A 14779-nucleotide genomic window follows, 5' to 3' on the forward strand; every position below is an offset into this window, starting at 1 on the left:
ATGGCACTAACATATACTGCTCTTCTTCCACGAGGTTCTCGCAAGTGGACCCCACCGACATCAGTAGGCCGGCCAGGGCGCTCTGCTTCTTGCATGTCATAGTGCTTGTTTTTGAACGTTTGGTATCAAACCTTCACAGTGTCATATGATATAACATTAGTACCTAGAGCTGTACACAGTGTTGCCAGAAATTTTTCAACTAAAGTAGCAAAAGAAGTCTAAAAAATTCGCAGATGATGTCAGAGATCACGTGATTTTTGTGACGTCATAGTTACTTCGATCCTTAGTCGTTTTAATTATGTATCTTATCTTTAACGAAAATTTTAAAACTGTATTGCTCATTTTCATTTGTTTAAATATCCATTCCTTTTGTAATTAATTCTCATTTAATTTAGATTTCTGTTTCTAAACTAATTTGTAAGATAATTAGCGCTTTTGTACTAAATTTTTTGAGTTGGCAGTTAATTTTTTTTTAACATCCAGTGTTGTTTTTTTTTTCCCCATTAATTGTGAACATTTTAATTCAGGAATGCTTTGCAGGGAGTTTCCCGTTATGGGTGGTGGACTCATTTCAGGTTCTGATTACTTACGCCTTGTTTGTTCTTTTACTGCTAAATTTATTTGTGTTGTTATTTAGAAAAATGAAGTTGCTTAGATTTTTAAGTCATTTGAATTCCTTAGTTTTTAGCAATATTATAATGAGGAGGATGAACTTTCTTTCTCTGTTTGGATACCTAATATACGGTACACAACCTGCAAGTTTTTTTGTTTGATTTCCTACCACCATAGAACTGAGGGCGGACTGTCTCAAAAAGAAAATTTATCAAACATTAAAATCTTAATTTTTAGTATAAAGTTCTTTCTCTGTTTGGGTACCTAATATACGGTACACAAGCTGCAAGTTTTTTTGTTTGATTTTCTATCACCATAGAACTGAGAAGGGACTGTCTCAAAAAGAAAATTGATCAAACACTAAAATCTTAATTTTTAGTATAAAAGTATATAATTCTGTGTTTTACAAAGTATTTTACGATATATTAAAAAAATCTTTGAAGTCGCAAAAACTAAAATTTTTGTAGCACAAGTTAGTCAAAAGTCGCAACTTTGCGAAAAATATCACGATTTGGCAACACTGGCTGTACACATGATTTGGCGACATTCTGTAGCTGACTTTTTGCAACAGAACTGAGAGTAAATGACAGTTTTAATCTGTTAGCGGGATAGTTCCATTTCAGACACCTTGTACTTAATAACAATATTTTTTTACAAATTTCACAATACAGTGTTCTAAAGCAAATCTCTTACTTTCAAAAGCCAAAAATAGTTTGACAAAATATGTTTAAATACGCCAACGCGAACTGTTTGCACAGACGATATTTGCAGTAGCGGAAAAATTTCGTTTAAGCCCGATATATTCTTTAGATCAGTTATTTCAATAAAGGAAGAATGTTACACAGAGAACAATTTAAAAACTTTTCATTGAAAATGCTTATTATGAAAACATGAATATTGTTACAAGAGGTAATAACATATTTAATTTTAACACTGACTAACAAGGAATAATAGCGCGTAAGTTCTATAGAAAATTGACTAGCGTGCGCTGTCCTATAACGGAAAAGATCTGTAGTATCTGCTACGTACAATTAAGGCCCCCCCCTGGTGGTTTAAGTTAAATAAGCTTATCAAATTAATGACGATGGCATAAATGTGAAGAAACTGCATATTAAATTCGTTAAGTGTTAAAATTTGTGGAACACTGATATAAAACAAGCAGGGCAATTAATTCAAAATTGGACTAAATTCAATCCCTGACTTTGGGTTTGCATATATTTTTATAGAAATGTACAATTTCTGCACATCAGTCTAATGTTGAATTTTGCCTATATACACGTAATTCTGTATCTAATATTTAATATCCTCCTCCTAACAGGATTAAAAAAAGCCGTAAAAACTACGTAAGCCTTTCAACAACATCGCTTAAAAAAAAGACGGGGAATACTTTTTGTTTGTCCAGGTGAGACAAATAGATTCCAACCACATGGAGATAAACATACCGGTACGCTTCAAGGCTATGCAAAGTTTACATCGACGCCATATTTGGCCACTACAACTGAATTAACCTATAATTAATTTGTACCTAGAAAATTCTCTAACAGCATGGCAGTCGCTCACCATTTCGTACTCATTTCTCATTTATGGAATGGACGTGGTGCAATACCAAATTTCTCTCTGAAAATGACACAAAAACCATGCCGGAGATTGGAATTTCTGCCAAGCAAAATAAAATTAATTTTATCTAATAAAATGATACATCTGACATTCAATAAGACATTTATATTTACGAGGTGAAACGGATTATTTAAATATATAGCAATGCAAATATGAGCTAAGTGTGTAAAGGTAAGAATCCTAAAAGTACAGTAGCTTTTATTGACATTACCAGTATGAAAAACTGAAAACATCATGTCGCCAGTCAGCTCATCCACCAGCAGTTGTGTTGAGTATAAAATGGCAGTATTTGTGGCTAATAAGCCCACTTGCATTCAGTATTTATAAATTTTATACAGGCAATAAAAATTTTTAATAGGAAGGTAAAAGTCTTAAAATCCGTTAATACAAGGCTACCTTGGGCAGTTGATACCTCATTCAATTATTAGAGCTTTAAATTAGCCTTGTTGGTTAACTGATTATCAAAAAGCACACAAGTCTTAGGAGGAACACCTTTAAAGAAATTTTTACAGAAACTTATTCATAGAGAAACCATATGCAAGTGACTCATGTGCATAAAATTAAACCCAAGACAAAGCCATTATGTTTGTCTATGTAATTTGTTTAGTGAGTTTATCCATTATGATGGTCCCACATTTTCAATTAGAATTTCAAACTTCAGATATGGACAACTTCGTTTCTGACAGTTAGTCGATACTGACAATTGCTAGCTGGATGTTACGCTAATTATGACAAAATTCTCAAAGATTATCTTCCTAAAAAGGGATGCCTTTATGAAAGATTTTCTTAAGCAAACTGGCACACATTCGTATTACACAAAGAGAAAAACCCAGCTACCATGCAACAAGCAGATTTCATTTTATACATACTATCAGTGCTGGGCTTGGCTTAGTCCTGGTAATCTTACATAATGAGATGCCAGAAGTCACAATTCAAATCACATTAATTTTTAAGGAAAGCTTCTAGTATATTTTTATATCACCTAAAGTTCAACATGCATTCATGGATTTTCCTTTTTTATGGGAGATTGACTCACTTACACTTTATACATTGAAAAAAAAAAAAAAATCCTCACAAGCAACCTGTTCCCCAATATTTTTTAAAAACCTAGGGGCTGAACTATCAGTTTTCAGATGCCTCATCCCATAGGCCGTTTATAGGCTTGTGAACTGAAAAATGCTATAGTAACATTAAATTTTAACTTGTAATATAAGATGTTATAGTAGTCTCCAAAACGCCAATATATTATTAAAGGACAAGCATAAAGTAATATAATAAATGACAATGGAAACATTCAATAGTTTTTATAGGCTTCACGAATTCCCAATAGTCTTTTCATTAAGCAGTAATGTTAAGAAGTATAGCTAAAACTTATATCGATGATGCCTGATGCACCTGACTGCATAAAATTGTTTCAATTGCACCAAATCTCAGGAAAACTACATGGAGCTTTTACTAAATGCCCCAATCATTAACCTTAATGCTATGTATGTTTTTCCATGGAGGTTATATTAATAGCCAGGTGTTCATGCCAGCTGTCAAAGACTTGATGGAATTGAAGACCTGTATAAACATATTATCACTCAGGTGATTAAAGCAGCAATCCTGAAGTAAATACAAGCTTGTACAAGTAGATATTTGCTATGCTTCAAAAGACAGACACATGGACAATCTGGAAGATCTTTCCATAAAGATGTAATGGCAGACTGAAATTTTAGAAACATAATTCATACTATATTTTTAAATCCATATTAAAGCAGCATTTTTAAAATGCAACCACTTTTACAAAACACAAGAGATATGTAAATAAATCTTAGATGGACACAGTACTTTATAGATTGGACTAGATTTATTAGCTTATAGCTAAAAAGTTGAGATATCTATTTATAAAAAGGATGCCTTAAACGAAGAATTTCTAAGGGAAACTGGCTTTTATTACACCTGAGGAAAATAAAAAAAAATATGCATGCCGGTATTTGAACTTAAGTTGCACTATTAATGTTCAACTAAGCTGCTAATGCATACAATCCAGCTTCTATTATAAATTTTCAAACTGACACAAAATTATTAACAGATTAAAAATATTTAAAAAAACATACATAGGAACACTACAAATCTCGGTTGATCTTTACAATATGGTAACTGGTAGTTTGGCAGCATTTTGGAGGCGATAAAGGTTACTACCTGGGACTTTGGTAATAATGTGAGCAGTACTCAGTTCCGATTACGCTTTATTTTGCGTGAGGGAAATGAGAGATCATGGGATATGTCATGTGATATTAATGGACAAATTACGGTTCTTTAATCGGAAAAAGGGGGAAATCAGGAAAAAATGTGGAAATTTTGTATTTAGCTTTATTCTGTGTTGTGTGAAACAGTGTTGTTTAATTTTTGGATCCCATGGCCCTAACTAAAGTGAATTCGAAATGGGTATTTAGGCATTGTGATAAAGAGAAGTTTGCTTTTTATTTAGCGGAGGAAGTATGGAGGAAAAATTCGCAGAAAAAATCTTTCAATAATTTTATTGAATGAATTAGAAAAGTGTATCCGCCACGTAATCAAGATTCTGAAGAAGATTAGGTAAGTTAGTATTTTTAATTATTTGAGGATATTATTTTTATGCATTGTTCTAAATGTAAGGTGGAAAGGAATTTGGTATTATTGGGAAAATTGTTATTGGCAATGATTTAGTTTAAAGTAATTAGGATTGTAAGGTAATTTTTATTAATTTAATGTATGTGCTCATTTATATTTCAAGTAGTGTTTTTGAATTTAATTATATTTTAATGAAATGATAGTTATTTTGTGAATTTTATGTTTGTAGGAATTTGGTATACATTTTAGTTGAAGTAAACGTGCATGGAAATAATTTAAATATCTGACACTAAGTATTTGTAATGGTTGCGATATGAATTCGTTGGTGACGTTTATAATATAATAGATGATTTAGAGGTAAAAGTTTTTGGATATTTTATTTATTTTATATGTAGAAATGTTCATATTTGGAAAGGGTAAATACTTTTTTGCGATCACGTAATTTCATATATGTTCTTTTTACCGGGTTTAAAGATTGAGAAAATTGTCATGTATTTTCGTGAAATTTTTCTAATTTATGAGAAAAAAGCAGTGTACATGGATATAGTGAAGAGTGTGCGCAATGCCATTTTTGTGCAATTCTGGGATGTTTTTTTAAGTAAAAATAAGTCGACGTGTACATGGTTTAGTGATATTTTAATTAAATGATAGTTATTTTGTGAATTTTATGTTTGTAGGAATTTGGTATACGTTTAAGTTGAAATAAACGTGCATGGAAATAATTTAAATATTTTATACTAAGTATTTGTAATGCTTGCGGTATGAATTCGTTGGTGACGTGTATAATGTAATAGATGATTTAGAGGTAAAAATTTTTGGATATTTTATTTATTTTATATGTGGAAATGTTCATATTTGTAAAGGGTAAATACTTTTTACCGGGTTTAAAGATTGAGAAAATTGTCATGTATTTTCGTGAAATTTTTCTAATTTATGAGAAAAAAGCAGTGTACATGGATATAGTGAAGAGTGTGTGCAATGCCATTTTTGTGCAATTCTGGGATGTTTTTTTAAGTAAAAATAAGTCGGCGTGTACATGGTTTATGTGCATGTGTTATTTTGAAAAACACGTAAGGAGTATGGTATTGTTCACTTTTTCCCAATTTTGCAGTGAATATTTGTCATGATTAAGCAGTTTTGTTTGATAAAATTTCTAGCATAAGTGTAATTCGGCTAGTAGATTGTTGGAAGAAGTGTTCAGTAGATAAAAAGAAAAGAAACATGTCTTTACTTCGTGAAGACAAAATGGCGGCGGGGAAAAAAAATAGAGGGTTGCTGTAGGAGAGTTGGTTGCCAAATTTTCGCCAAAAAAATCGCCACGTTACCATAATGTAAAGATCAACCCAAATCTCTTTGCAATTTAATTTTTTTTAATAAAATCAAATGACTGTAAAAAGATAACATGTTGACATAAGTCTTCTGAACTAAAGCTATGACATTCTGAGTTTTGTGACAAGATGCTACTGCAAGGAAAATAAATTTAAGCCTTTTTTTAGGGGAAAAAAGGAAGCAATTACAAAATATCCTAACAAAATACTCGCATAAAAATTCATTTCTCAATATAATCTTTTAATTTATTAAACACTTGCCCCATGTTTTATCAGTCCTCTAATACCAGCTTCATAAAATTTTCTGGATTGCTTAGCCACATAAGGTTTTCAACATTGTCATCATGTGCAAAGCCTCTGTCTTACTTTTCTAAAGATAGCTCTAAGACTTTTTTAGCAGACCGAAAAGGTACTGTTTTTGCTATAGTGTACAGTAAATTTCTCAATCTCAATTTCCTCCCAACCTCTGTGCTGTTGAGTCTGCTTTAATCTGAACAGAATGGCCAATTTGGTTTTTATTATAAACTTTGCAGGGCCCATAAAAAATCTGACCCACTTATACATGGTTTTACATTAAAAACACTATTTTCCATAAACAGAAACATTCCTTTATGAATATCTTTACTACAAAATCCTTCTGCTCATCCTCCAAAAAAAGGGGATAATGTAAGTCAGGCCAGGGCTTAATTTCTCAAATTAGAAGTGCCAGAGCCCTACGCAAGACTGTCAACAGGGAGGAACAAAAGTAAATAAATAAAATGACTAATAAAATAATTAAAGATTAAGGTAATTAAATAATTAAAATAAAAAGTAAAGAGATAAAACTAAAATTTAATAAGCGATTTTTTAATAGAATTTTATTGTAAAAAAGAAAATTTTTGAGATCAAATTTCTACTAAAATTGTTATTCAGTTACATAAAAGAAGTGCCAGCGCCTTCATATTTAGGGCTCCCGTGCGCTCCGCCTAGCATTATGATTTATCTTAAAAACTAAGAAGTACCGGAGCCGGGCTCCGGTGCAATTTAAGCTCCGAGTCAGGCTGCTCTTCTATAGTCAAGCGTCCCATCAAAGCATTTTTGAACTGAACTATGAATAAGCAACTGATACTTTTTAACAAAATTAATAACATGAGCTAGGGTGGTTCTTAATGTTAACATTCATGAAAAGTGCTAAGCACTATTTTCAAACATAACATGCCAATTTATGATTTACTGAATGATTTTAGCTCTTACTGGGAAAAACATAATACAAATACCTTGCCATTTTACCTAATCTTTTTTATTTAAAAAGTTATTTCCGCAACTTTTCAAAAATTTTAAAAATTCCAACTTATAATAAAAACTAAAAAGAAATGTTCGATTTAAAAACTTTAGCAGCATTATCTTTAAATGCTTATATCATGATTTTCAGGATCAAATTTAGTATTACAGACTTAACTTTACAATAGAGTAACAAAATTATCCAGATTTTTAACAGTTTAGGCACTAAATTTTGCACTTCCTTCCATCTATGCTGAAAAATGTTTCTTAGCAACCACGTCACAAACTAATAAATACTGATTATTTTGCCTGATTATCCTAATTTAATTTCCAGAAGAATACATTCTTTTTATTGCTGGTCTAGCTCACCAAAATATTTACTGGAAGCAAAACATTTCAATACTTTTAATTATCGAAAACACTAGAGCAACAAATTAACCCTAAAAAATTCTATCTTGTATAATCTATCAAAAAATCTTGTACGCATTACATAAATGAAAATCATAAGAAAGAATGCTATACTTCTTATTTTTAGAATTTAAATGAGCAAACACAGATGGCAAAAAATTATATTTAGGTTAAAAGCATACAAATAGGCACATCCCAAATTCTAAATTATCCTTACTGTATTAGAAACAGATTATAACAGTAAGCAGCATTCAAGAATTATTTGCTAAAAGAGAAATTTTCATGAACCCTCTAAGGGAAATTGTCTCTCATTTATGCTTAGTTTGACCGTCTGAAACGCAACCATGGCTGGCATTCTGCCAAAATACATAGACTCATCCAAAAGGGGCATTATTATTTCTTGTGAGGTAAAAGGTCACATGAATATCTTCTTTTCTCCGGAAAGATAAAATTTATATGCTCAACGGAAAGAAAGTCCCCATCTTTCCACCCTATTTTGAGAATAATTTGGTCCGAATAGCACATGCATGTTTGCGCTCATGGTCGCGGATGAGGCAGTCAAGCTATATAATAGAGAGAAAAAACATTAGATACCAGGATGGAGCAAAATAAATTACTGATATTTCATAAACTTAAAAATTTACCCAATAACTGGACCCTTTTTGAAAATTTTAAACACAAGACATGGCACCATAAACTCAGGAAAAAGTATATCTTACATTAACAGAGATTTTATATAAAATATTTGATATTTCACAGATGAGATTAAGATCCCTTTTTGTCAACAGCATCCCCCCCCCTTCCTGAAAAGAGTGCATCGATATCAGTTACTCTTACAACCGATAAAATTTTATATAAAATATGCACTAAGGCTGCTTTATGTCCAATTTTAAAATTTAAAAGATCAATCAATTTTGAAACTTGAATTTTCTACACACCATCATGCACTTCTAAATTTTTACCATTCTCACATAAAACATTACCAAATAAATGTGTCATTTAGAACAAAAAAATTACCTACAACCTACAAGAGACTTGATCATCTACACAAATATGCATGTGTTATCTGGACTAATATATTTGACAAATAGGATGCAAGGGACCCACACAGAGAAGATAACAATCAGGTTCTCAGTTTATCCATTACGGCTGAGATCTCTTACCTAATAACTCTGCCGGACAAATTTAGATATTTTTAAGAATACCATTTAGAATTGTGCAAGTGATGGTCAAAAGATTACATTTGACTTACAAAATCAGACAGACTCCTTAAAATTTTTTTTCAAAGAAAAACTAAGCAAATACAAATTTAATTATTATTCAAGAACCACTACATTAAGATTCCTCAATTTCATAAATTATTACGAAAAGAAGAAAAAAGGAAAATTACATGATACAATTAAATCTACAACTATCTTTAGCATGAATTTTCATACCAATTCTAATACAACTTAAGTTTTATGACAAGTACTATTCGTCTCCATTTTTAAGAACTTCATCTGTCCTAATTTTACACTAAATTACCACTTATGTATTATTTCGTTTATATATATATATATAATGTAATCTGACTGCTAAAAGCAGAATCTTAAGGAGAATTTTTAGTTTACAAGAAAATTACACTTAAATAAACCATTTTACAAAAATTAAATTCCCACAAAAAATAAAAGTTTGCAAAACTTACCACACTGTCGCAATATTTTGCTCCTGGACTTTCAAGCATGTCTCCTTGTATTTCTGCAGCAGGACAATCAACAGGCAATATCAAAGGTTCACTAGTGTCCGTGGACATATTTTCAGCAAGTGATGTATCATTTCCCAAATCATTTTGCACAACTTGCTGCTCAATAGTTAAAGAGTTTGTATCAACAGAATTTTGCATAGCATCTTTATCATTTTGCTCTTTGACAGACTGAATACAATTTTCCTGACAGGAAGATTTATCATCATTAGTCTGACAGTCCTTTTCTGTTTCACCATTTGAAGACGTCATAAGAGTACTTGATTTAAAACAAGAATCTGAGTCCTTTTCTGCACCATTTGGCAAGACTGATAATCCATTACTGTTCTCCATCTTGGAGGAAGCTTTGTCGGTGACATGGGCAACAACTTCATCCTTGTCTGAAACTCCTTCATTGAGGCTGAGAGCTTGTATTCCATTGGTTAATTTTAAGCTGCTATCTTCAGCTGTGAGAGATGAAATATCTTTTCCACAACCATTGGTTATGTGATCACCAGACAGGCAGATGCTTCCATTCTCACGAACTTTAGACTTGCTTTTTTTCTTCCCCTTAACTTTAGAATGCTGCTGTGATGATACACCATTAGAATGTTGAGACTGCTTTTCTGGTGCAGTGGGTGCTTCTTTCAGTTGCATCTCAGAACAGCTAATATTTTCTTCTTCGGGAATTCCCTCTTCGTTTTTTAGTTTCATGGGATTCAAAAACTGATACTGATCTCCTTGACTCGGTACAGTGTTATCTTCTACTTGAATGGCTTTGTTGCTTCTCTCAGTGATAGAACGTTTTCTTTTTAAAAACCAAAGAACACTTAAAAAACCAAAAAATGAGGGGATAGTCAAACTGAGGAAAATCCGCGAGGTGTAACCGGCCATGTAATCCGGCCACCCACTCGCTGCTGGTTGTTTCTTCTCTCCTTGCACAGATGTCACAGAAGCTATTATTTGCAATGCAAATCTATTAAAAAAGTTAGATTCAATGAGAATTTTTTCAAAACTATGTGTCATGTAAACATTCTAAAATTTACACACAAAAAACTGTAAATTTAACACTTATAATATGGATGATTTACAATATAACTTAACTAACAGCATATTTTACACACTTATTTTACATTAATTCTAAATGAGATATTTAGTATTACGAACTAAACAAACATGCTTTATTTAAAATTACTATTTTGATTAAAATTAATATTAAAAAAAGAAATTACTGAAAGTTAATTACAAAACTTCCAACTGTAAAAATACTATATTTAATCCCTCAAATAGATGTCATTAGTTAAAACACAAATAGAGGCTCTGACAATCATATTTAGTAATATTTGCATGTTTTTACATATAAAACTGACATTTTTTACAAATCAGAAAATCAGCAAAAGAAGAGCAACTTTTAAACAAAATGCTTTTTTTATGCTAAAAGCCCTTTAGATAGAAGACAATTAAAAATCTTACAATTTTTAGAAACCTGTTTTGCATTGAATGGCATTATATAGCAATGCTATTCATATTTTGAATAATTACCACAATTATGATTAAATTTTAATTTTAATTTTTCAACTCGCACGGCACACAAGACATTAGGCACTCGGGGAAATCTCTGTACATCTTTAAATTCTGTTGCTCAGTAGATCATAAAATTCAAAAATTATGCCAGGCCTAATTTTTTGACTAATTTTGCTGCTAAACCATTACATACAACGAACTATTATTTCACTATTAACAACTCAGCCATGAACTAACTTTATGGAAAAACGTAACTTAACTATTTCATTTTAACAAATATAAACAGGGTAAAATTATATTTACGGGTACCCCTGGCGAAAATTGGCGATACATGGATACCGAGTTTGTGCAATTCTTTGACTTGTTATTTTGTCTTTAAAGCCAAACTATCAAGTCAAAGAAGTGCACAAACTCAGTATCCACGTACACATTGACCTACTTTCACTTAAATCGCAGAATTGCACAAACTAGGCATTGTGTACTCCCTTGAGTTTATCCATGTACACATCGACCTTTTTCACTTAAAAAAATACCACTGAAGTGCAGAAACTTGGCACTGCGCACTCCATTGACTTTGTCCATGTACACAACAATATATTTTCACTTAAGTCAAAGGAGCACCCAATTCTAGGTAAAAGTGCATTTATGGAACATTCAACTACTCAAATTACCATAAATGAAACAGCAACTTGGCGATAAGACAAGAGATACCCTTTAGTCCAACTCTAACCATAAACAGATAACACGTTTCATCTACTACAATTTTATTTTTACAACCTTTTACCACAGTTTTTAATTTCCATTCAAAGCAGCAATTCAGAGTGAACAAAACAGTTTCATAAATTCTTTTTAAGATTTCTGATTATAAATTTATGTGCCACAAAAGTCACAAAGTCAGGCTTCCTGTTCATGAAAGTTTATAAAATATTAAAGATTCATACAATATGTAACAAAAAAAGTTAATCCATAAATTTTTACTATAGTACTTCATATAATAAAACACTGTTCAGGTAATTTGGACAAAATTTTCTAAATATGTCAATAAAACCCATAGATTACAAATAAGAAATGGATAGTTCCTTGTTAAAATGGTAATCATATAACATTTCAGTAATATCTAAAATTAATACTCTGTAGATTAGTGATTAAATTTGCCAATTTTGATGACTAGATGTGGTGGCTGCTTTAACACATAGTTACTGAGAAATGTATTCCTTTTGATTCAAATTACTACTATATAGTCCTTGAAGTAATTTCTGAACTAAATAACTTTTTTGAATCTAGAAATTATCAATTCACTCAACTCAAAATACTTTTGACTACACTAAAAAATTACATGTAGAGAAAGCATTACATTACAAAGGAATACAGCAATTTAAAAATAAATTTATTTAAAGACCTACAAAAAATTTTAAGACATAATAAACTTACTTTAGATTGGAACTGCATATGAGTTTTTTTTAATTTAAATAATTTATAATACAACAAGATTTCAAAAATCATATCTTTTATTAACATTAACATAACAGGAAACATCTGATATGTTTAATTTAAAAGCAAGTGTTAAATACAGTTTTTAAATCAGCGTTTTCTCTAACATAATCTCATTATTATTCACATTTATTAATAAACCATAATTTTATCTCAAAGAAATCTATTATTTTAAGGATATGTAAAAATAATCCAATGCTATGTTTAATAATTAATTTCTATGTTACCTTAAATTTTCCAGACAGGTTTTTCAGAAAATTATATACACACTAAATCTGCAAATTAATTTATCTATTCACTAGAAATAAAATACATAAAATAACTATGATTGCAGTCAATAGCTAAACTTTATATTAAACTATATATCATATTTCTATATGTCTATTGCTTATATCTAAGCAAAATTCTATCTTATCAAAGTCTGAATTATGTCTTTTCAAATTTTAGTTCGCAAGCTTCTTTCACCTCTAGCACAATGATATCTGCCATATGGAGTTTTAGATTAAAAGATATTTAAAATAATTTCAAAAACAGAGAACACATTATGAAATTTAAGCAAAAGTCAAGCATAAAATTTTTAGTTAAAAAATTATCTTTTTTAGTTTATGAAATATAAAAATAGACAGGCCTGACACAGAATAATAAAATTTTTTTTAAGTTTCTGAAAGCTTCATACATGAAATAAAATACATTTATTAACCTAAAAAAATGTCTGCAATAGAGTTAAAATATTTTTAATGAAACATACGCTGTACATAATTATTTTTTTTTTTTGAAAATTAGACAAAGGCCTTAAATTTAGCACTAATATACTACACAAAATGTTAAAACATAAATCATGGTAAGCAGGAATAAACAAACTGTACAATGAAGTTCAAGTCAAGAAACTCAGCGTGCTACATGAATATATAAATATTTCTAGATATATACACATCTTAAACAAAATTACGCGCTACACTTGGTCATAGGAGAACAGTCGATCAAAATACTAACACTATTACTCATTTGAAACACCAAATGCAAACGTAAAAACAAATGTTTACACTCTAATTCAATGAAATGCTAACGAATTTTCTAGATAAACAAAGTACAATTGCCCTGTAATTCTTGTACAGGTTTCTATTTCTAAAACTAATTAACACATCAGAAGTGTTTATAATGTGACACAACAATTATTTAATACCTTTACAATTACAGCTGATTTTTGAGGGAATGTTTAAACTAAGCAGCGTACGTCGCATCTAATAACTACAATATGGTGGGTTTAAAAATCAACAAAGTGCTCTCAAAACAAAATGAGAAAAAATAATTTACCAACCTTAACAAATTGACTCTTTCTTAGATATGTCTTCAACAATCTCCTGTTTTCACTTTTGTACTATGATATGCAAAATTTTGCTACAAAACGATGTTTTTTCCGGCAACATAAAAACATTACTTCCCACGTGGACGAACCATACGCCATGAGTAGCTACACTACAAATGCCGAGCGAACAAAAAAATATTTGCGTCTCTTACTGTTACCGGAGTTCGGTTGTCTTCTTCAGTCGATCAGTTTATATTTTCTTTTCAAGCTTATCGCTGATTTGGACAAGGTTCGGAGAACAGCCTTGGTTGTGCCAACTTGGCTTAAGGCCGTTTTGGCGTTAAGGCTGTTCTCCGAACCTTATCCGCTGATTTGAACATGTTATCATTTAGCAGGCGTGTTTTCTAAATATTATTTATCTCTTACATTTTTCGAGTTATTCCTTCATTTCTATGCTAATCCTTCTTTGCCATAAAAAAAGTTTGGAGATAAAAATAGTCTACTGCGAAAATGAAGCCCACATTTTGGGCTTCCATCTCGACGATCCAGCCACCGTCGAGATGGAAGAACCGGTCGTTTTTTTCCGATCTACTCGACAAAGAGCGAGTCTCGTGTCATTGTCTCGATCCTTATGGATAAGGCTCCTCTAAACCAGGCTGAATCACCAACTTTTCTCTCTTGGCGAGGGAGAGAACGCGCTACCAATTTTGGCGCGTTTATCGCACACACTGGCTGAATGTCTGCTGTTTTTTTAAAGATTTATTTTATAGACGCGCGGCATTCAGCGCACATAAACTTTTCGGATAATTTATTAATTCTCGAATAGTATATAGACGTTTTCACTTAAATAAAAATTTCGCGTATATTTTGTAAACATATTCAAAATAACTTATTCTTTAGATGTTTCAGTTTTGTTAG

At 31.1% G+C, this 14779-nt stretch overlaps 1 protein-coding gene across 1 annotated transcript in view; it reads right to left on the bottom strand.

Annotated features, from left to right (window-relative positions):
• The window catches only part of LOC118191726 (KH domain-containing protein akap-1-like), a 113068-nt gene extending 99022 nt beyond the window's left edge, over window positions 1-14046 (bottom strand). Inside the window, exons 1-2 of the mRNA XM_035362560.2 lie at window positions 13874-14046; window positions 9505-10516 (exon numbers count right to left, since the gene is read on the bottom strand). Of these exons, the coding sequence (XP_035218451.1) occupies window positions 9505-10434 (930 nt within the window). The 5' untranslated portion in view covers window positions 10435-10516; window positions 13874-14046. The remainder of the gene's footprint in view (window positions 1-9504; window positions 10517-13873) is intronic.
• Between the last annotated feature and the right edge of the window lie 733 nt (window positions 14047-14779).

Source organism: Stegodyphus dumicola, chromosome 5 (genome assembly GCF_044657685.1).
Source record: "Stegodyphus dumicola isolate Sdum_Otavi_A_Nest chromosome 5, ASM4465768v1".
Classification (NCBI taxonomy): domain Eukaryota; kingdom Metazoa; phylum Arthropoda; class Arachnida; order Araneae; family Eresidae; genus Stegodyphus; species Stegodyphus dumicola.